The sequence below is a fragment of the Berghia stephanieae genome, chromosome 5, assembly GCF_034508935.2.
Source record: "Berghia stephanieae isolate SIO BIC M18660-M18661 chromosome 5, UCSD_Bste_1.3, whole genome shotgun sequence".
In the NCBI taxonomy this organism is placed as follows: Eukaryota; Metazoa; Mollusca; class Gastropoda; order Nudibranchia; family Aeolidiidae; genus Berghia; species Berghia stephanieae.
In genome coordinates, this window is record NC_088364.1 from 81,306,084 (window position 1) to 81,330,235 (window position 24,152).

Sequence of the window (24,152 nt, forward strand, 5' to 3'; positions counted from 1 at the left end):
TGTGTGGACAATTTTTAAAAAATAAAAAATAAAAATTCTTATATAGCGCAGTATCCACTAAATGTGCTCACTCAAAGCGCTTTACAAATGGTCCCTGACCAACAGCAGCATGTAACATAAAGAACGAGATATGACGCCTGTTAGGCGATAATACAATTTTTTTTCCACACAGAGAACAATGTTGTGAACGGTCAGGTACTCATTTTACACCTGAGTACGGTGAGAGAATGTGAGTAAAGAGTCGTTTCAAAGGACTCAACTATGCACAGAGCGGGGCTCGAACCCAGGACCTTCCGGTCCGAAAGAAAGTGTTATACCACAAGACCATATAGCCGACAATTAGAAATAAGCATGATGGAATAAGCATTACGGGTTATCTTATTTGGTATCGAGATGACTAATCCTAAACAAACAAACAAACAAAAAAAAACCCAAAAAATGCAACATTTTGTTCAACATTCGTAAAACAATTATTTCTAAGATGTTGTTGGTTGCAGTTAACTGTCGACTCTATTCGTTTTGTTTTGTTTTTGTTTATTTTTTGTTTTGTTTTTTGTTTCTTTAATTTTTTTTCAGTGAAAGGATTTGTTGTTTATTTACTTGTTCTGTTTTTATTCACATTATTATTTGTTTGTTTGTTTTGAAGACGTCTCTAAGTTTGTGTTTATTTTTTTTTGTTTTGTTTTGTTTTTTTATCTTTTTTTTTTTGCTATGGTTGTTTGTTTTGTGTGTGTTTGTAGTTTGTTTATTTATTTTTTTTCTGGAAAATATTGATTTTGAGACTTTATTACATAGCAAACCAAATAAAGAAAGTGTTTAAAATTCTCATAAAACCAATCAAATTATTTATTTTTTAAAAACTCCAATGAATATTGATTGCCATCTTACTTACTACTTACCACCACCACCACCACCCCTAATCAGTACCGCAAGCCTCCGCCCCCTCAAAACCGGGCCAGACAAAGTAAAGCCCCACGAGCTCTTCTAAAGAGCTCCATGGAAAATCTGGACCTGTTTTCTGTAAGACCTTTGGTATGCATGCGTGTCATGTTTTGTCGTCTGGCCGTTCGCTGGCTTGTCCTGCTGATGCTAAATGCTTGCCTGCGAGACTTTGGTTTTCTAGCATTGACTCAATGATAGTAAATTGAACGTTGCTGTAACTAAACTTTCCTGTGCGACAAAAGCATTGAAGTTAGCAGGCATTAAGTTGGAGGAAAATTCTAAAAACTTTGGTTGTTTTGAAGTAAAAAAAAATTAATTTGTTCAATGAAAATAAGATTCAATTAAAAACAAACAAAAAAAAAGAAATCCATTAAAAGTATTTATCTTTTATAACCAAATGAATTAAATATTGTTTCCCCTAATTTATGAGAGGTGTTAAAAAAATATGTTGGTCTTTTGGACCTCATCGGGCTTTTAAAATAGAGAGCCAGAAAGTTAACAATAAATAACTGGAATAAATGAAGAACAAAAAAAAATGATAAATAAAACATAAATTATTATTTGCTTGTTTGGTGTTGTTTTATTTAAGTACTATTAGGTTGTATCAGCACAAAGGATAAGAGAAAAAAAAATGTTCATGAAGTTAGTTAGTAGATGTTGAGTTTTATCCGCACAAATTAATAAGTAAGCACAAGATAAAAATAGTTATGCTAAAGAACAAATTCCAAATAAAAGAAAAACGAAAGGATTAACAAGATTTATTTTAAGAGGACTTCTCGAGCATAGCTTTGCAACTCCTTGCTTTGATATTTTTGCTTAATGAAACATCGTCAAAAAATAATAACTATTTACAACAAGTTATAATTCGTCGTTTTTTTAAATTTTATTTTTAAGAATGTATTATTTCTAACTAAACACCCAATAACACATCATATAGCATGCAGCAGTCCTAGGACTAAAGATTAATATCGGGACTGTAAATCACTTTTTTAAAATTCAAAATGGTCTGCAAATTCAGAGAAGATGCATAATTTAACATATTGATGTCACCAAGTATCTATTATTTGTTCTTTCTACACCTGCTGTAATCAGCGAACTGACTGATGGCTTGCAATGCTGAATCGGTTTTGATATTCATTAATCTATTCATTTCTATATTATGTCTTGGTAGATTTTCTCCATGTTCTATTCATTTCTATGTATCTCTGTGGATTTTCTCAGTGTTCTTCTCATTCTATTTCTCCTGGATGTCTTGGTGTTTGATTCGTGTCCTTTCGGTGTCTAGAAATTCTTTTCAGTGTTTCTATTTTCTTTCACTTTCACTCTTTATCACGCATGCATAGCTTTTTGAGCAGAATGCACCGTCAGTAATTAGAATGTTTTAGTTCATTGGTGAGAATCTAATAACTATCAACAGTAAATGATTCTGAGAAAAATATAAAATTGTATGATTCTATTTTGTGTCTCAAATCATCTTTTTTTTTTTTAATTTAAATTTTTTCCATAATATGTCTTTCTTTTTCATTTTTTTTTCTTTTTTCTTTTGGGGGTTTTTTCGGGGGGTTTTCTCTATTTTTGGGATTGCTGGTTTTTTTGTAATGTTTTTATTTTTCTTTTTTTTTTATCCAAAGATCCTGTTTAATTCTATTGTCTTTTGCCAAAGTAATAGTTTATTATTATTTCCACGAAGTCTTTTTTATAGTTTTTTTCAAAGACATTTTTCTTTTTCATTCCGATAGTCTACATTGGTGTATCAAAGTCTGTTCCATCATCTCATGTTTAGTACTGTAAAATCTGAATTCAATGTTGTCACTCTAAACCTATTTAATGTAACTCCTTATACAGGGATCAAACGATGAGCTGTTCCGATCAAATGATGACCTGGACACCTCAACTCCAAACACGTCGCGAGATGAGGAAGAAAACAAGGATAAAGTTGAGAAAGAAAAGGAGGACAAGACTGACGGCAAGACGGAAACAGCCCAGGAAACCAAAAATCAAGGCCGATCTTCTATGCTTGAGGAAATCAACTGCACTCTCGCTTCCATACACTCTAGTGAGATTCGAAAATCTATGGAAGATATTGCCAAGGAGGTCAAGGAAAAGAAGGACGCGGCGGCTGCAAAAACCAGCGATATAAGAAAGTCGATGGAAGATATAGCTAAAGCTGTGCAGCAAAAGATGATTACCCAAACCACTTCTGGAAAGGATGAAAGAGAAGCTAAAGTAGAACCTGACAGTGAAGATATTTCTAATAAAAAATCAGATGATGCTGGCATAATAGCCAAGGTAGAAAATGTTGTAACCAATTCAGCCATCGGTTCAGTCAATGTCAGAAGTGCGGAAGGCGTCAAAGAAAAACTACTGACTGACTTTGAGAAACAAGCTGAAGAGGAATCGATTCATATTGAAAAAGAGGTCGATACTAGTCTTCACAATGGAATCCATTCATTGAAAGACGATGCAGAAGAGGTCAAAGTTGAAGTTGAAGACATTGTATGCAATGTCAAGGACGACGTTGTGGAGGAATCTGAAGCCAAAGTGGAAATAGCAACGAACAAAATCAAAGAATCGTTGGAAATAAATAATCAGCAAAATGATGAAGAAGAAGAGGTTGTCATAACTGAGACGTTTCAGATAGACGTTGTCAAAAATCCAGAGAAAGAAATCAAGATCCCACCAAAAGTGAGTCCAAAACCAAGTCCCAAATTAAAACTAAAAAACATACAAGAAAATATTGTGACCAGCACTCCTGTTGAGTCATCTGATACTAGTCAGAAAGAAGAAGAAAAAGAAGAAGAGAAAAAAGAATCCTCTGGCATCATGTCATTTATCGATAAAATTGTTGACAAAGTTGAGGACGTATTTACAGGGTCACCAGAAGAGAATGAAAACAATGAGAATATTGAAAAGAAGGAAGAGATTGAAAAGAAGGAAGAGATTGGAAACAATGAAGAGAATGAGAATAAGGAGGAAAAAGTCGATTCCCCACCTCCTACACCAACCACTCCCACTTCCCCAACCTCACCAACCACAAAAGGCCAGTCGAGAATTCCCACAACAAAAAAAGCAAGTGGAATACCCAAACTAGCGTTCAATTCACCAAAAGCAACATCTCCATCATCTCCTCTCTCCTCACCAGCGGATTCAGCGGTAAAAAAACTGGACCATGCGGCCTCAGATCTCAACAATAAGACGAACCATACCAACAACACGCCATCATCACCAACCTCTCCGACTGGAGATTCGGATTTAAACAGAAGCGCAAAAGAATCGTCTCCCTTTAATGAGGACAATCGTAATTCTAAACGAAAGCTGACCAAATTGCGTTACAGCGGTAGGAAGAAATCATCCGAGAGTAAATCGGATGAATCCGGATCGGAGAGAGGCTCCAGAGCTGGATCCGAGGCCAAAGAGGAAGTGGCCGACGCCGAGAAGAATAGTCGAATACCAGTCAGAGGAGGTAGGTGAATTGTTTATGGGAACTTGTCGAGAGCTGGACATAGTTATTATCAATGGTCAGGGCACTTTGGTCAAATAATTCATGTAAAAGGTTTGCAATTCTTAATTGGAGGGAAAACTATAAATTTAGACAAAATTAGCCCACGAAAATCTTTATGTATATATGTATATAAGGATTAAATGTGCATAAATGATGTTCATGGGATATTAGTGGGCCAATTCCAAATAAAATGTAGATTGAAATGTTGAGAATTCTATTATTTTCTTTAAAGTTAGATTTATAGGTGAAATCCGACCTATTTGTCAAACATTTAGTTTTAGAAACACACGATGCTCATAATGGTTTTTAAAAATATCTTTATGTATAAGATTTTAAAACTATTATTACTTGTTATCTCTTTAATTCTACATCAGTCATGACAATTCCCAAGAGTAGAACTTAGATATCATTGATATACCTACTATGTGACACTATTTTTTAATGAATTGTAAGTCTTTTTTCTTTATATTTTATTTTTATATTATTCGTTATTTACACACCTAAATAAATAATTCAAATTAAAAAATGCCTTTTCCTACCCAGGATCAAAGCCTAGATCCAGCCCTCCTAAATCTCTCGGAAATTAGTGACGAAGAAGAAACCAATGGAGTTATAGCTGTCTCTACATCAAATGCAAGGAAACCAACAGTAGAAGAGAATGAGCAAGAATTCCCCATCCTCACAGAGGAAGATGAAGATGGCGACAAAATTGTACAATGACAATGTCAAGAATCTATTCATAGGGAAGACGATTTATCACACAGAGATTAGGAATAAATGATACGCTACATCCAAAAAAAATGAGAAGATTCACCAATATAAATTTTCTCTCATGAAACAAACGTTGATTCACAATTTTTCAAGTTAGGATTTGTATAGAGTGCGATTGAGAAATGAAACGAGGGGAGAGGTTGTTACCCACCAAAACTTTATCATATCAATAACAGAGGCCGATATATTGGGCTATAGACTACAAAATATCATGTTTCAAGAAATTTCATAAAACTTAAAAATCAAAACAAAACTTTGCATGTTCTGCTCAACAGGATTTAACTTTTGACATTTGATCTTATCATTATTTCAATGCCTAATTAATGAACGTTTTAGCAAAACTTTCTTGAGGGTCATTCAATTTCTTTTGCCACTGATTAATGTGTGAAGATAGATATGAATGACAATGTGAAATCGAATGTAAGCTTCAATTTAATATATGAAAACAGATAAAATGGACGTTTCGGGTTTCCCCTTTATCAATGAAACAAGATGAATGAAACACTACAGATGAATGAGATAATGTGGTAGTGGCGTTGTTTCACAATTTCACATTGTTATTTATTTCTTCGAGCTTCGAGCAGCACCATTGACATTAAAGGATAGACGTGCTAAATTTGATAATCCATCACAATGACCGTCTATGATGAAATAATAAAGACCTCTCCCTTGATTACTTTTTTTTTCATATGGTAAATAGGTATGTGTCACGTAAGGAGTAGGCCGCTGTTAAATCCAATGTTTTGATGACCTCTGTTGTTGATGGTCACAAACTCACAAAATCAATGTAAATAAATGTAAATACTTACAAGATGGTGCCGTAGGGTTTTCCCTAAATATTCAGTAGGTTATTAAGGTATGAATTATATGAATTAAAATATTCTGTATTACAGTGTCCTAATCAAATTTTAAATATTATAATATAATATATACTATAAGACATGAAAGGTATAATAATCCCAAGAGCTTTTTTATAATCATTATACTCTTATTAAAGTGATACGACCAGGCTGCTACAAGCTGTGGACTGTAAAAAGTCATAAACAAAAATGAATATAACAGCCTCAAAAAAGAACAAAATACCAAACATGGAACGTTTCAGGCTCAAAACCCTTCTTCAGCCAACAACAACAAAAAACAATATAGACATAAATACATTTCTAAATTCTAGATAGACGAAAGAGATATTTTTTAGGTCCTTTATAGTAATATATTTATGTCTTTACTGTTTTTTGTTGTTGGCTGAAGAAGGGTTTTGAGCCCGAAACGTTCCGTGTTTGGTGTTTTGTTCTTTTTTGAAGCTGTTTTATTCATTTTTAGTTTAATACTCTTGTTAGTTCTGTTATGTTTCAATATTACAAGTGCAATGGTAACGTAGGATTTTAAATTATTTTTTTTTGTTTGGAATAATTTCAAATCATCATTGCAACTCTTCTGTCTTCATCGTATTGTGTCTATCATTCCTTTTTTCATATAATTATCGCACAATGATTTATACGTTAAAAAAATACATATGTGGGTTAAGTTTGATGTGGTTTCTGTTTTTTTTTTGACATTCATACAGGGATTCTGGAAAGATTTGGCATTATTTGAGTATGTATATGTAAGTGTGTGAGTGTGAGAGAGGAAGAGAAAGAGAGAGAGAGAGAGAGAGAGAGAGAGAGAGAGAGAGAGAGAGAGAGAGAGAGAGAGAGAGAGAGAGAGAGAAAGAGAAAGATAGAGATAATAGATATATAGAGAGAGAGAGAGAGAGAGAGAGAGAGAGAGAGAGAGAGAAAGATTGAGAGAATAGATATATAGAGAGAGGGAGAGAGAGAGAGAGAGAGAGAAAGATTGAGAGAATAGAGAGAGAGAAAGATTGAGAGAAGAGAGAGAGAGAGAGAGAGAGAGAGAGAGAGAGAATACAGAAAGAGAGAAAGATTGAGAGAATAGAGAGAGAGAGAGTGAGAGAGAGCGAAAGAGAAAGAGACACTGTGTTTAGTTACTGATATGATTCTATTGTTATCTTGAATGTGGAGATTGTTATGATTCAAACCAGCAGCATATTGTTTTAACAATCGTGTCCTGATAAAGAATTAAAATACACAATGTAAACATAACATTTGAAATAAAAATATTATTTGATATCAAATTGTCTTTGATATCTTACAAGTCAATCCCCTATACCTTTTCAAACATTTACTTTTGATGATAATATTTTTATACTATACCCTCCATCTTACATTATATAATAAATGTATATTCAAATAATTTATTTTTGTTTTACATATCACCGTATGTCACAGAGCTAGTGCAACTCACTCCATGCCTTTCTTCAATGAAAGGTCCCGGAAAAATCACATTTTCTATGCACTGTTGGACACTGACTAAAGCTGTAGACAACTCCATTAAAAGGACAGATATTTAAACAATAAGTGTCAGTTTCTCAAAACGGATCTTGACCTTTTTTTTTTTTAAATGATAACTTAAAAATAATGAACCAATAAAGAAACAGCCAGAAAGAAATAGGACCACAATTTATCATTTCTTGAGACAAAATTATATTTTTAACATCAAATAACTTAAATGAAATAATACATATAATATTTGTAAGAACTGCTACTCATTTAATACTACCTTTATGTCCTAACAAAAAAAAAAAACGTGCCTTTATAATCGCATACCCTTTCAGATTGCCAAACAACTTTTTTTCGGCCACTAATAATAATAATAATTTGACTGCTTTTTTTTTCAATCGGCCTACTCAAAGTAGTTCTTAAAATTGAACAAAAATGAATTAATGTAACAATGATAAAACAATAATAAAAGATATAGGAAACAGTGCGTGATGTAATAGCGTTGTTATAAAAATCAGCATGTATGAGTGCTAAACCACCTCCTTCCTACCACCAGCCACCCCCCCCCCCCCCTTTTTGGATTTTCAAATATTGTGTGTGTTTATCACGACATATAGATAGATAGATAGTATGAAGTTGACGTCACTCAGGTCTTTGTTATTGATTTTTGCCATCCGCGATTATGAGTATTTCTCACTAAACTGTTTTAACCGGACTATAAATGTTCAAGGTTACACATAGTTTTGTGTGTTGGTCCGTTATACTTCTGGATGGAAATGTTGTGAGTTTCTTAGCCAACCGCATACTATCTATATGATATATGAATGCGACTATACTTTCATATTTTCGTTTTTCCTTGTTGTAATAAATTCCATGGGACACCCATTTCCAGCTTCTAAATGAATTTTATTCAACAGCTTACTCTATGATTACCTCAATGTAAACAACTACTACAAATGGTGTTGCAACATCATAACAAATGCTCTGAATATTGTCAGTGTTTTCACTATATATGTTATGTCCTAGTGTAAAGCAACTTCATTACATTGAGAGCACTTTAAGCATTACGAATGAGTTGAAGCAATATTCTTGCCTATAATTCTGTAAAAAGAAAGTCTTATTTACTCAAGTACACAAAAATGAATAGTTCAACAAGTACGAGTTAACCCTCTCCTTACCAGCCATTTGAAGGATTTTCCCCAAAACGTCGCACCCAACTAACACAAAAATATAAAACACGATAGCAGTAAGTTCTTGCGTTACATCATTTCTTTAGCAAAACACGCTCTACAACACACTGTTCATTTTCTTTAAATTTTATGATGTACAAAAGATATTTGAATATGAAAAACGTTGGTTTTATCGTAACGAATGTGACGATATTCCTATAGTTGGTAAGGAGAGGGTTAATGTGTCTCATGATATACCCAGAATACCCTTTACTAACGAAAGAGTGAAAATGGAAAGGCTTCGTATAGTCTGTTTTGTTCCCATACGAATCCTTTCCATTTTCACTCTTTCGTTAGTATTTTACGACCACCGGCTTCAGCAGCCCTTACCGTTTTCTACTTTCCAGAATCCCCTTTCAAACTTTCATTACTTTATTTTATATTCAATAAAAAAAATACGCCACAATGTTCCAATCTGCCTCCAGCATAAACTACCTACTTTGTAAGTCAGTGCCTTCTCAGATATATATTTTTATATCATCTACACCGTTGACACTGTCGTACTAAATCAGAACATTAAACATTCTACAACATTATATAACCTTTAAGATATCATTATCCAAAATGACCGAAATAAACTATTTAGTAATAATATATGACGGTTTCTGTTAGATACATATCAAAAAATCCCATTTCAGTGAATTTAATAAAGCACTGAAAACGATATTTGAGATGGTCGATATAATTTGGAGGAATTTGAGAGAAGTAACTTTTTTTTTTAAAACTGTTTTTGACTTCTTTCTATTTGAACAACACGACCAGTATTTTATTTGATTCCAAAACAGAGCTTTTGAAATACTTAAAGATGTATATTATCATAATCACAATCATGTATGTCTGCCTTGTTTGTATATTTTTGATTCATATATGTTTTGAAAAAATAAATAAATAATTAAACCATTACATTGTTTTAAATTATTCATGATTTCTGCCTGTTTGCCTTAATGTTTACAGGAGATTCTTGTGCGGCTATGAGGTCTAGAGGCATGACACTCGTTTTCGGATTGGAAGGTCCTGGGTTCGAGATCGAGCTCGGCGCATAGTTGAGTCCTTGGAAAAGGCTCTTTCCTCACATTCTCTCACTGTACTCATGTGTAAAATGAGTACCTGGCCGTTAACAGCGTTGTCTTTGTCAGAAAAATTGTAATATCGCCTAACAGGCGTCATGTCCCGTCCTACATGTTAAATGTTGCTGTTGACCAGGGATCCCTTGTAAAGTGCTTTGAGCACATTTAGTGGATATTGCGCTATATAAAGCTCAATTTATTTTTTTTTAAATTTAAGATTCTGTCTTATCATATTTCAGTTCTTCTTCATCATAATCTGGAGTCCTGAAATACTGTAGGACAAACGTTTTATAACAATCAATCACAATTAAACACAAGACTTTTGTCGATCACAACTAATTCTTAACTCACTCAACCCTAACACCGACTATATCCGTAATTTACCCAGGTTACTTTTACCCCATGTCTATTTATGACATTTTTCTGAGACAAATTATAGGCGTAGTATCAAAGCTAATGTTTTTTGTTTTTACACATTAATGATAGTTGAATAAAACTATCTATGCAAATGCTCATTTTTAATACATTTTTTCCAATTTGAAAAGTAGCAAAAACTCTAGGATTGAGTGAGTTAACATCGCAGGGTGCATTATTCTGTGGGGCTAATGATATATAAATAATAGAAAGTAAATTTGTGTAAGACCTAATGAGAATTTCTTTTGAGATGCGACTGTAAAAACCTCGATGAGCTGTGGACTGGTCGCTATATGGAGGTTTATCACAGAACTGATGATGATGATAATGACAACGACGATGATGATGATGGGACAGTGGTGGCTCAGCGGTATGGTCTTTGCTTCATACCCGAAAGGTACTGAGTTCGATCACACGTCGAAGGGGGGAACAAGTTTTTAGGGACTAGTTTTAATATTAACATCGTGAAAAATCAATATTCTAGTTTGTTTTAAATATGAGACAAAACATAAAATAAGGAACATCAAGACTCTGAGGCGTCTACAGGATGATATAGTGACTATTGGATATTCATGGAGGGAAAAGTGTTGAAAAGTGAAAAATATGATAGAAAGATGAAGAGCACGGAGAAGAGAAAATAAAAGGATGATCAGTGCTGATGGTTTTCCTCGATCCGCGATTTTGGTGACAGAAGAGGAATTTCCTCCTTTTAAAAAGTTACATTTCCCCCCGATCAAATGTGCTGGGTGTGAGAAACTTGAGATGTGTGGTGAAACAAACAGATGCAGTTTCCAACTCTCCACAAGTTAGCTAGAGTATCAAAGGCAGATTATCATGTCAATTACTCTAAAAGTGGGATTTAACTCTCTCCTCACTGACAATTCCCAAAACTTTTACTAAAATCTCATACCTACTCAATACATAAATTGAATTTTTAAACTCAAATTTAAGCGCAAAAAGTGCATGATATGCATAATTTTGTAGAGCAAAACAAGCTTTACAAAACAGTATTAAGTTATTGTAAATATAGCAACACCTTTTCTTTTAAATATTGTGATTTAAAAAACAAATCTAAGTCAGAAAAAAATGTTGGTTGTATCGTAAGGAACGTGACGATTTTCCTGTAGTTGGTAAGGAGAGGGTTAGTGCAGTAAAAATGGGAGTTAAATAGCAATCGTTCAAAAGTTTCCTCATTTTTCACTTTTTGTTACCATCAACACTGCCGTCTTATGACAAAAGGACGTAAATGACATGGGGTTAGTTTTGAGTTATGGTCAGAAATGTGTTCGAAATTTTAAGGATGTGTTTTATATGTTCCAATTTCAAACCGTTGTATTTCTGATCGTTTTATATTGCACATGACTACATTATGACCCAGATTGTATTGTGTGCTGTGAAAAGGGGATTCCCATAATATATAAATAGCTCTTTTTTTTGTTAACATTGGCACTTACGTCCTTTTACCATATTACGGCAGAACACTGGATGATAAAGACAGAATGTAAATTATAGGGAATAAAATGGTAAAGACTTACTTTGTCCTTGTAAGTCTGTGGCAGGAGGTAGCTGTTGTCATTTTCAGGCTTGGGAAGACTAATATAGAAGCCTAGAACATCCCCTTCTTTGTAGCCTCCATTGTGATAGTGATGTCCCTTGGACTGGTGGAATGCTGTCCCCTTGCGAGATCTCCAAGAGTAGCTGAACTTATCATAGCCACAAGGAGCCTGCAGATTCCCTGTTGGAATGAAGTAAATCATTCAATATTATGTCTATATATAATGCATTGAAGTCATCTATGTTGATCATTTCATCATACTAAACAAATACTGCTAATGAACAATAGTAAAACTAATGGAAAGAGAAGAAAAAAATTTAATTCTTGCCCATTACACCACAGAGGCTCCCGATAGTTTTTAATACTTATATTCTTCACAAGGGTACGTGTTTTACGCTGTGAACCCTCGCTTGCATCAAACACCACATACATTGAAAACGAGGCTACGAGGACAAAGTTTGAGCAAGTTTTGTATGATAAAGGCTTTCACATTACAATTACAATCCTGGAGGTGAAAAATCTAAATTTGACCTAGCTTTCATTTATTACTTTTTTAAAGTCATAGATTCCAATTTCACTCTCCAATTCTGTTTCCAGCAGCAAACAAATGAAGGCAGAAATGCAACTCTCTGTTACTTGTAAAGCGCTTTCAGCACGTTTAGTGGATATTGACCTATATAAAAGCTCAATTTTTTTTTCTTATTTTTCACTCACGGTTCTTGTTGATAAAATAATGAATTGTGGCTTCATTCTAAGCACAAAGTGTGATTGAAAGGAAAAAATGCTATATATGAGATTTTCTTTTTTTATGTTGATCCATATACTATTTGTTACAGTGAATGACATAATCAGTCGGATGGAGAAAAAAGGTTTGAACTAAGATATTGCCAAATTTAGTTGGAAGGTCAATTTTTATCCAAAATAAGTTCTTGTCATAAATGATTAAATCAACCCTTTTTGTACATCTTCAGGAAATATCAAAGCTTAATTTCACTTTTAAATATTTTTTTACAGCTAGTCAAGTTAAAAAAGTATGAAATTTGAGAAAAGTTGCTGGATACCAATCCTATACATCTGACTATAACTTCATGAAAAATCAACCGATTTACTTCAAATAAAGATTAAAATGCTCTGGGGAGCATATTCTTACAGAAAATGAAAAAAAATGCAAATCCAAAATGTTCACCTTCCGACTGATTATGTCATGCACTGACACATATATGAGATTCTCTTTTTTTTAATGTTGATCCATATACTATTTAATTATTGATTCATCTTTCAATCATACCAAGAGCCAGTGACCATCCAATCCGAGCAGCGCAGTCATTTGGCATCTCGTCTATTCTTGCCTCAAAATACCAGTTGCCGTGATTGATTCCATGAGAAGCTCTTATCATACTATAGCCCTTTTCTCCAGTCACTGTCAAACGGTCATCTGATACTTTCAGCTGGGTTGCTGTAGAAATAGGTGACAAAAAAAATAATTGAACAGAAAAACTTGTGCGTCTATGTGGTCTTGTGGTATGACACTCACTTTCAGATCGAAAGGTCCTGGGTTTGAGCCTCGCTTGACGCATAGTTAAGTCTTTGGGAAAGGCTCTTTACTCACATTCTCTCACTGTACTCAGGTGTAAAATGGCCATAAACAGTGTTGTTTATATCGGAAATAATTGTAATGTCGCCTAACAGGTGTCATGTCTCATTCTATATGTTACGTGTTGCTGTTGGTCAGGGACCCCTTGTAAAGTGCTTTGAGCAGTTTTTTTTGAAGAAGAAGCAGAAGCATGATTATCTATGAAAGTGTAAGAATCAGGATAGGATCGGTCTATAACCACGATTACCTGCAAAAATAAGCACTGAATATTAAAGTATGCTTATATATTGAAAATAATCCGTATAGAGCAAAGCATTATAATCACTTCTGAAAGCTAAAAACAAAAACAAAAAAATTGAGCTTTTATATAGCGTAATATCTAAACTAAACGTGCTCAAAGCGCTTTACAAAGAGTTCCTGGTCAACAGCAACATTTAACATGTAAGATGGGACATGACGCCTGTTAGGCGATTTTACAATTATTTCAGACAGAAATAACGCTGTTAACAGCCAGGTACTCATTTTACACTTGTGTACAGTGAGAGAATGTGAGCAAAGAGCTTTCTCCAAGGACTCAACTATGTGCCAAGCGAGGCTCGAACCCAGGACCTTCCGATCCGAAAGCAAGTGTCATACCACTAGACCACACAGCCTCACACACACACATAAAAAAAAAAACGGACAGAGTATAAAATTACAATCACCAGTCAAAGTACTAAAATTAAAATACAGAATAAGACGAGTACCTCTATCATGTAGAGCCAGGAGGACATCATTACCCAGCATACATCTGTATAAATAGCCTGGGATAGGCTTACCGGCCCATTCAACGCTTTCATCAAACGCCTGTCGGTTGGGAGCGTGGGGATCTGACTCAGCCAGTACGTAGCGATATCCATCTTTGTTGAACGGGTGTTCCAGGGGGTAGCCATGGGATGGTAACTTCATAGACTGAGTGCTCTCACTGGATGGTAAACAAACACAAATTTAATATGAAGCATGACATACACCAGACCTGCATACCCTTCACATTCCAAAAGCAGAATCATAACATCAGAAAATAGGAATTTGAGACAAAAAATAGAAAACTTATTAATGGATAATTCTGTATCAAAGTGACCACCAACTGCCACCAACACATAACAGTATTATCTAATATCAGATGTGTTAGGTAATGGAAAGAGGAAGGGGTAAATGGGTGCAATTAATTTTCCTACTTAGCTATCTCTTGGCAATCATTTTTTTTTAATATCACCTTTTTAACACATCCCCCCCCCCCCCCCCCCCCTCTTTTTTTTTTTAATTTCTTCTTCTTCTCCTAACCATTATCATCATTTTTGAAAATCAGAATTTTAGAGACAATGGCGGAATACTGGAGAGGAAGAGTTTTGTTTGTTTGTTGCTTTAGGTCTCTTCCAACACAATTGAGGTTATATGAGAGACCGCTGAAACAAAAAAACAAGCAATCTAACAAAAATAGTACAAATGTCAATCAAAAGCATAACCTAAAGATATCATAAGCTAAATGATAAATAACCAAGAACAAACAGGCAGAGGATTTACAGAAAAAAAATATCCCTGTCAAAAATACAATCACAAACCAAAGAAGCAGGATAGGCTAGTAAAGAGAAGAAGAAACGACATCACTATCGGATCGTACACCCATGCGAACATCATAGGTATACGATTCAAGGGTGATGCTCCCATCCAACCACCCGCTGAGAGGAAGAGTGAAAATAGAAATGATTCCGCCAAAAGTGGAAGGGTTGGCAGGTGTGCATACACTAGTTATTTGGATTTTGCTGAGGTAAAAGTAAAAAAAAATTTTTTAATTGAGCTTTTATATAGCGCAATATCCACTAAACATGCTCAAAGCGCTTTACAAGGGGTCCCTGGTCAACAGCAACATTTAACATTTAGGACAGGACATGCCGCCTGTTAGGCGATATTACAATTTTTCAGACAGAGACAATGCTGTTAACGGCCTGGTACTCATTTTACACCTGAGTACGGTGAGAGAATGTGAGTAAAGAGTCTTTTCCAAGGACTCAACTATGCGCTGGGCGAGGCTCGAACCCAGGACCTTCCGATCCGAAAGCGAGTGTCATACCACAAGACCACATAGCCGCACAGTAGTCTGATTGTTTATTAAATGCCTTTGTATTTTTGGTTACAATGACCCAATTACCACGGTAATATGTAAGTTCCGGGTCAGACTGGAGGAATTGTGATATTATGGTTATCTATCTTTTCTAACTAAAAAAAAATACCCTGTCCACCCAGCAGTGATTAGGTAGCTGGGTCTGATAAATCTGGTGGAAAGTACTTTGAGAAAGACTAGCATCCTGTCCAAAGGGTAGCAAGCAATTGCTATTGTCCGTTTCATGCTAAAGACACTGGGATAAACTCCGGCTCCATGGGTTCTGAAGGACTACTTTCTAAACAAAATCAGTCTAAATTTACCACATTGTTGCCTTTGAGTTTCAGATAGAATCAATAAAAAATACTGTCATTTCCTAATGATGTTACTATCATAGCATCTTACTCCTTACTGTGAAGCAAAAATTTCAATAGACCTTATACACAGATTTCATATGTTCTTCCTCTAATTTTTACATTGACATACAATATGTTTTCAGGGCAAAGAAAGAATGCTAAATTCTATTAATTTTTTTTTTTAACCAATGGCTTGAGAGACAAAAAGGGTATAAAGACAAAACAAAAACTTAGAAAAGTGAGTGGAGCAGGAGAATAGCTCATACGGTAGAGTCACGCTCTCCCCAGCCAGGCGGAGATGTCGTACCAGTAAGGTCGCGGGTTCATATCCCCATCACCGCCGCAAAACTTTTTATTCTCTATTGTCTTCTGGCACTTTCCTACCCACTTCATCTCTTGTTGTTAGCAAAAACTTAAAAACCTGAGATTCTGTGCTGCCACAAAACAAAAATGACATTTTATATTTCAGGATGTACACTTACCTCTTTTTCTGTTTAACAGATGTCTGTGGAGGATCAATTGGAGCTTTTCTCTTGCTTGTTCTTTTTCCTTTATTGGAACAAAATACATTTATTTTTATTTATTTATTTCCATTGCAGTCATCATTTGTTTTTCTGTCTTCTAATATCTGTCAATACATTGATACCTATATTAAGATAGGGGGTCCCGATAGCTCAGTTGGTAGAGCACTCGCTTCACACACAAAGGGACCGAGATCGATCCCAGGTGCAGTCAAGATTTTTTTCCGACCCCTCTGTCCACCCAGCAGTGAATGGGTAGCCGAGTCTGTGAGATTTGGCGGAAAGTACTTTGCGATAGACTAGCATCCTATCCAAAGGATAGCAAGCAGTTGCTATTGTCCGTTTCACACTATAGAAACTGGGATAAACTCCGGCTCCATGGGCTGAATGGCTCTGAAGGACTACTTTTTTTTTTTAACTAAAAAATGAGCCATACAAAAGGCCGTTACTGTCACAATACAATGATGAAAAGAATTGATCATGGTGGTACATTCAACATTCTAAGCTGAGGACGAAGACAATTATCACTAGATACAAGTAGGAAGAGTATGAACAAAAGCTTTACGATAACATAATTGTCTAAATAATGTCTAAAATATTGACTTGCCTGGTCCAGAATCCATGGTCACTGAACTTGAGGCCTTCATACTTGGGTTAGGCATGATAGCCATTCGAGCTGCATCAGATACAGGACCAACTTTAGACAAATCCTGACAGAAATAATCAAAAGATAGTGGTTTTTGCATTTTATGTTATTTGTTTTCCACATTATTTTGTGTATTGTTGTGCTGACGAAGGGTTTGTACGCGAAACGTCCATTGTCTGTATCGTTCCTATACGAATCTCTCCATTTTTACACTTTCGTTAGTATAAGTAACTTGCAATATTGCTATCAACTACAATGGTATTTTCCAATAGAAATGGATGAAGTAGTGATAATTCATAGATAAACTGAACACTGCTTGACGCACATATTTCAAACAAATATGGAACCATTGGTTCTACTGCAGCTTTCAACACAGTTCACAGGAAACTACTTCAAACACATTACAATATTAGATGAATTGTCTGAATATTAAAGATTATGACACTTTGAAACAGAATAAAATGGGAGATAAAGGTCAAATTTATACAAATGCATGGATCAAATCACTGTTTTTCCTGCGGAACTTTAAGGATGGCAGTTTAAAACACTTCAATCTTTTTTCATACACCATGAACTCCAAGCCAGGTAAATACTTAATTAATTGCCCACCTCGAACCATTGTCCAAAATAATGAATCAATGTTAAACAACTGACCAATCAATCAAGCATGAGGCCTGTTACAGACATCAGAGATGATATCACTCCAACCTTCTTTGTCAATAGACATCCTTTATCTACATCTCTCATTTTCCCATTCCTCCAGCCCTCCTTTATCTACATCTCTTATTTTCCCATTCCTCCAGCCCTCCTATATCTACATCTCTCATTTTCCCATTCCTCCACCCCTCCTTTATCTACATCTCTCGTTTTCCCATTCCTCCAGCCCTCCTATATCTTCATCTCTCTGCATCTCTCATTTTCCCCATTTCCTCGTCCACATATTGAGGTTTCCTACACGTGTCATTCTTTGCTCTCCATTACTTTTTACTACTTTCTATATATATATATATATATATATATATATCATTCTTTATGTTACCGTGTAAAAGAAATATCCTTTGTATTATTTCTATCACTTTGATAATAGTTGGTGTTGTACTGATATGCGAGAATATTTCTTCATATCCTTCTTTATCTTCTATGGTATTTAATAGACTCCTCAACAATAGTAGGTACCACATATAATTCACAATTCAGTCTAATTATTCAAAGTCATTTTTCACAAAGAAAAAGAGAACAGTTCATTGTTCTGATTCTAATACTCTTCAAAAGTTGTAACGTCACTTCCTTCCTAATGACGCATGGTAACTTAGTAACACTGGCTCTAAACTATCGGAACAATGGCAGACGCCCGTATTAAATATTTCTCTGGCGAGCATAAAAGCGTATCCAGAGGAAAAAAAACATAAATTTGATCATGTTTTGACTTTTACACATTCTGATCACAAGGCATATGAAGCGTTCTAGCCAGCATGAAGAATAAAAAGTAATGATATTCTTTGTTTAGAACCAAGATGGCCGCTGACATCAGAATACTGAATCCAATTAATTGCAAAACACAACTGGAACAAATCGAAATTAAGACCAGATCAAATAATATAAAATCTGATGCACATTAAATAACTTAATCAAGACACACACAAAAAATTCTTTATTTGACACATGTCTGTTCATTTCGTCCGGCATGAAGGTGCTAAATATCAAACATACCTGATTGACTAGCCCAAAGAGCGCTTCACCTGGAGTTTCCTCTGAGTACGAAAATATGTCGGTTTCTTTAGTCTGAGGAAGAAACGAATGATATGATTCAAAATTGCCTCCGGTTTTACCCTAAGAAAATGTGTTCTGGTGAAGATGTTATAAACATCAAATCTTTAAAACATCATGAGTATGACTATAGATCAAATCAAATGTACAACCTACTGTCTTTCTAGTTCTGATTATGACTGAATGGCACATCGACTTTATTATAATAAATTTTAAAAATAAAATTCCCCTTTATTCATCCCATAGGGGAAATTACTCTCTAGGGTCTATTCCTAGGGAAGACGTGAAAAACCCAGGCATCAGATGCAGTGCAGCACCGCAAATTGAGCTAGGGCGAGGTACGAAGCAGAGACCGTACCTCTGAGCCATGCTGACTCCCCTTATACAAAGACAATATTTTAAATCAGAAAGATATCAATGTGAAAAAAAAACACAAATTTTTTTCTCTCATACAAAAAGCAAAGGAATAGATGAAAGATTTATAAACAGACCATAGTTTTTTGGACAGTTGTGTGCCAGGTCAATTTGACCCTTCTTTGCATGGTGGTCAACATCTCCCAGTTCTTGTCAATGAAAGGAATTATGTCCTGAGGAGAAAGAGAGAGAGAGAGAGTAATCAAGTAATCAATTAAAAGAAGAAGAAGAAGAAGAAGAAGAAGAAGAAGAAGAAGAAGAAGAAGAAGAAGAAGAAGAAGAAGAAGAAGAAGAAGAAGAAGAAGAAGAAGAAGAAGAAGAAGAAGAAGAAGAAGAAGAAGAAGAAGAGGAATTCATTTAAATAATGTTAAAATTCACATTAAACAGTCTGAAGAGTTATAAATTCTGATTTAAATTATCATTTGTATAATGATACCCATATATGTAACCTAACATTGTACCTACTCTATCTTTGAAGTCTGTTTTATATTCTCATAAAACACGCACAAAATTTCAGATTGACACATCAAATTTCCAGATATATCTCGATTTCAATTCAATATAGAAAACCAAAACGGTTAATCAAGGCCAAAGCCATATTTGTTTGTAAAATCAAATTTCAAAATTGATCAAACCCTATATTAAATATAAATAAATAGAAGAAAAAATAGTATTATGCCTTTGAGATGTGGGTATACCGAAGAATTCTGAGAGTACCATAGACTAGAAAGAAATCAAACATTCTGGATCTGATTGATGAAGGCCAAAGGTCCAGAAAACTGTTAGCAGAAGTTAAAATGAGAAAATTGAACTATTATGGAACGTTCAGAGACACAATATCATCCAAAAATCAGTGCTAGAGGGAAAAGTAGCTGGCAGAAAGGCAAGGGCAAACCAAAGAAATCCTGGATTGGAAATGTGGAGGCAACAACTGGCAAAAAGATAATCGACTGCTCTGTAATGGCCTTGAGCGTGAAGAATGGCGTTCTGGTAAGGTAAGGTAAGGTATGCCTATTACTCTTCTTTTTAAAGATTAGTGATCATAGTTTGTCTTTCCCTTTATTTACCTTGTCTTTGGAAAACATTGTGGTTGAACTTCCCTCTTCTTTGGCATTGTGCAAGAGATTAGCTAATGTCATTTGGCAAATCTGGATAAAAGCTGAAAAGGATTTTTTAAAACATAAGTCATAAAACGATTTTCGATAACCTCTTTATCAATACTCTATATTCATTTTTACGCATGACCTTTTCATTCAACATGATTCAGTATAATAATAAGAAGTCAGTAAATATTCTTAAAAGATTTGACAGCTCTTCTACATCCTCCCAATACAATTGTTTTTAATGCACATGTTCAAAAAAAAAATTAAATAATGAAACAATACACTGTAAATATTTTATCATTATTCTTATATTCCATCTCAATAGCCGAAGTTAAAATCTGTAAGTATACGTTAAGATAAAATAGGCAATTGGCATTTTTTTTTTTTAAACAAAAAAAATTACTAAAAACTTACTGGCCTGTCTCTTCTGAAAAGTTTCATGGCCGATGCCACTGCATTTTTTGCAAAGCAGCTGATAACTTATCATAAAAGGCAAACATTTTCTGGGGACAGAAGGAAAACGGTCAAAAAACAAAAATTAATCTTTTAATTACTACTACAAGACTTCATTAATTCCAAATAGAATAAATTGATGAATTTCTACTTTTGACCAGTCTACATTAAGTGTGTAATACTCTTTGGCATAAACGCAAGCTAATTTCTCAAAATTGTGCAATTAAAGTAGTGTTAGACGTGCTTAATGTTCATTTTTACTTGTATTCATCAGTAATGTGTATTGATAGTTATAAAATGTAAATGTCTTATAGTTAAGGATTGCCATTTGTTCCTTCAGATTCAGATACTGTATGTATGACGTATAAGTTTCAATTAACCGAACATTCTATTTTAACAAATTCCTTCAAAAGGAAAGGCGGAAAATTAATAATTTTGATACTGTAAAACATTCATGAGTGGTGATCCTTAACAGTTATTGATTTTAATATAACTGTAATAAGCGAAATCATTTCCTATTGTTTAAAAATTCATTTAAAAATATTTATTCATTGAGACAAATTGATTCAGAGGTTCATACAAATTTTTACAACTGTGCTTTAAGAGACAGCTGAGAAAAAGAAGAAAATTTTTTGTTTTTTTTTTTGTTTGTTTGTTGCTTTAGGTCTCTTCCAACACAATTGAGGTTATATGAGAGACCGCTGAAACAAAAAAGCAAGCAATCTAACAAAAATAGTACAAATGTAAATCAAAATCATAACCTAAAGATATCATAAGCTAAATTATAAATAACCAAGAACAAACAGGCAGAAGATTTACAGAAAAAAAAATATCCCCTGTCAAAAATACAATCACAAACCAAAGAAGCAGGATAGGCTAGTAAAGAGAAGAAGAAACGACATCACTATCGGATCGTACACCCATGCGAACATCATAGGTATATGATTCAAGGGTGATGCTCCCATCCAACCACCCGGAAAAAGAAGAAAAAGACGCGCCATTATTAATAAATAATCTGACAATAATATGGAACGGACATAATTTTTTTTCAATAAATAAATAAATCAACTTTAGATAGTTCAAACTTTGTTTTTAGGAACAGGAATTATATTAAGTCAATATCAAAAAATAAATAAATAAATAAACAAATTAAAAAAAAATAAAAAAAAAAAAAAAAAGAAGAAAAAAAGGGAAAAACAGATGAATATTCCTTTAAAAGTAATGATTATGTATGTATTTGAAAATGTCACAAAATACAGTGCTTTGGAAAACTGACCAAAACAAAAATCATATGTGATGCATTATCATTTGTATCAAAACATATTGTCTGTCTTCAAGTTTATCAAATTAAAGGATATCACACAATATTCTGTCACTCATCATGGTTTTTTTTCCAAATTTAAGAGTATGCGTTTTGCCAGAAGGCAAAAAAATGATCATGCATACATATTATTATAAAACATTTTACTGACCCTGCCTGAATGTTGATACAGGTCTCATGGAACCAGGTGCCACAGGACGAACATTGAAACTCTGGAGTGCCGATTTTTCTTTTCTCGCCACTTTGTTCAATATTAAAAAATAGAAAGAAAAAAGAAAATCTTAGGATTTTTTTTTAAGCTTCGACATACTCAAATAATTTTGATTCAGATTCAGGATGGTTTAACCTTAAACAATATGTAAATTGTACTGATTAAATTAATAGGATTACGATTTGAGTTTCACAAACATCACTACCACCACTACTACAACCAAAACCACCACATCATCATCATTACTACCACTACCACAGCTACCACCACATCGTTATCAAAACTATAACAACCACCACTACTATCAATAAACTACCACTACTATTGCAACCACTACAACCGCATCATCATCATTACGACCACTACCACAGTTATCTCCACATCATTATAAAAACTACAGCAACTACCACCACCATTACACTATTATCATAATCCTTATCATCATCATCACTACCACCACCACTCTACAACCACAACCACCACATCACCATCACTGCACAACAACAGACACATCATCATCGTCAACGAAATGCAAAATAATAATAATAATAATAATAATATAATAATAATAATAATAATAATAATAATAATAATAATAATAATAATAATAATAATAATAATAATAATAATAATAATAATAATAATAATAATAATAATAATATAATAATAATAATAATAATAATAATAATAAATAATAATAATATAATAATATAATAATAATAATTAATAATAATAATAATAATAATAATAAATAATAATAATAAAATAATAATAATAATAATATATAATAAATAATAATAATAATTGTAATAATAATAATAATAATAATAATAATAATAATAATAATAATAATAATAATAATAATAAAATAATAATAATAATAATAATAATAATAATAATAATAATAATAATAATAATAATAATAATAATAATAATAATAATGTAGTTTATTTATATTTTGTGCCCAATCCTTATACAATAAAGCTCTGGGTGTAAAACAACGAAAAATTTGTTGTAGGCTACTACTGCAAATCATGGAGGAAATAAACTATGTGACTATGATGCAAATAAAGAACAAACCTAAACAGAGCATTTGCAGTACAACTGAGTACTGCAAATAACAGAAATGAATGATATCCACTATTTGCAGTAGTCAAATAACGAAAACAATGCTATCTACTAAATCTTAATGCAATACTACTGCAAATAGAGGTAGGTAACCATTGTTTAACTTCAAAAGTTACACAAATAATATAAAGACAGCAACGCCTCACCAATAGCAGCCTGTAATTCCATAAGAATCTTCGCTGGCCTCATTATCCATGACTTCAATGAATCAGACACTTCTAAAACAAAAAGAGTCGAAAGTTTCAAAGTTTAGAATTAAATTGCAGAGGTACATAATATGAAAATGAAAAGATATATAATTAATGTTAAAGGAATTAATATTTATAGAAAGTTAAGCATAATAAAATGTTTCAGTTACACATCATAATAAAATGTAGGGACCTTATCATGAAATAATTTTTTTTTTAAAACAAAAAAACCTTGGATTTCTTTCCTTTGAATAATGCAAGTGCAAGAACAAGAATTAAAAACATGCAGCAAGTAACTTACTGATTTAAGAGTGGCCATTGCTAGGCACTGATAGAAATTTGGCCTTCCGAAAGCTCCTCATGCTAAGGTAAAAACCTAAATATTCCCTAACTAACCAAGAAAAAATAAAACCTAAGTATGTTTAACTAACCCTAATAGGAAAAACAAACACCCCAGCACCTATACTAAGACTTATGACTAACCCTAATAGAAA

At 33.6% G+C, this 24,152-nt stretch overlaps 2 protein-coding genes across 17 annotated transcripts in view; one reads left to right on the forward strand and one right to left on the reverse strand.

Annotated features, from left to right (window-relative positions):
- LOC144973699 (uncharacterized) overlaps window positions 1–5,245 on the forward strand; it is a 71,197-nt gene extending 65,952 nt beyond the window's left edge. For 6 of the 15 annotated variants that reach the window (XM_078916504.1, XM_078916508.1, XM_078916502.1 and 3 more), the window contains 3 exons: window positions 925–1,020; window positions 2,788–4,405; window positions 4,988–5,245. In XM_078916504.1, the coding sequence (XP_078772630.1) occupies window positions 925–1,020; window positions 2,788–4,405; window positions 4,988–5,031 (1,758 nt within the window). In that variant the 3' untranslated portion in view covers window positions 5,032–5,245. Of the gene's footprint in view, window positions 1–924; window positions 1,033–2,787; window positions 4,406–4,987 lie in introns of all 15 variants that reach the window. The other 9 variants (XM_078916514.1, XM_078916511.1, XM_078916509.1 and 6 more) reach the window with 2 other exon arrangements.
- LOC144973701 (set1/Ash2 histone methyltransferase complex subunit ASH2-like) overlaps window positions 1–24,152 on the reverse strand; it is a 119,135-nt gene that overhangs the window by 93,624 nt on the left and 1,359 nt on the right. For both annotated transcript variants that reach the window (XM_078916515.1, XM_078916516.1), the window contains exons 2-12: window positions 23,617–23,688; window positions 22,283–22,372; window positions 20,772–20,860; window positions 20,322–20,413; window positions 19,332–19,427; window positions 18,784–18,855; window positions 17,035–17,137; window positions 16,389–16,455; window positions 14,157–14,374; window positions 13,105–13,272; window positions 11,797–11,996 (exon numbers count right to left, since the gene is read on the reverse strand). In XM_078916515.1, the coding sequence (XP_078772641.1) occupies window positions 11,797–11,996; window positions 13,105–13,272; window positions 14,157–14,374; window positions 16,389–16,455; window positions 17,035–17,137; window positions 18,784–18,855; window positions 19,332–19,427; window positions 20,322–20,413; window positions 20,772–20,860; window positions 22,283–22,372; window positions 23,617–23,666 (1,245 nt within the window). In that variant the 5' untranslated portion in view covers window positions 23,667–23,688. The remainder of the gene's footprint in view (window positions 1–11,796; window positions 11,997–13,104; window positions 13,273–14,156; window positions 14,375–16,388; window positions 16,456–17,034; window positions 17,138–18,783; window positions 18,856–19,331; window positions 19,428–20,321; window positions 20,414–20,771; window positions 20,861–22,282; window positions 22,373–23,616; window positions 23,689–24,152) is intronic.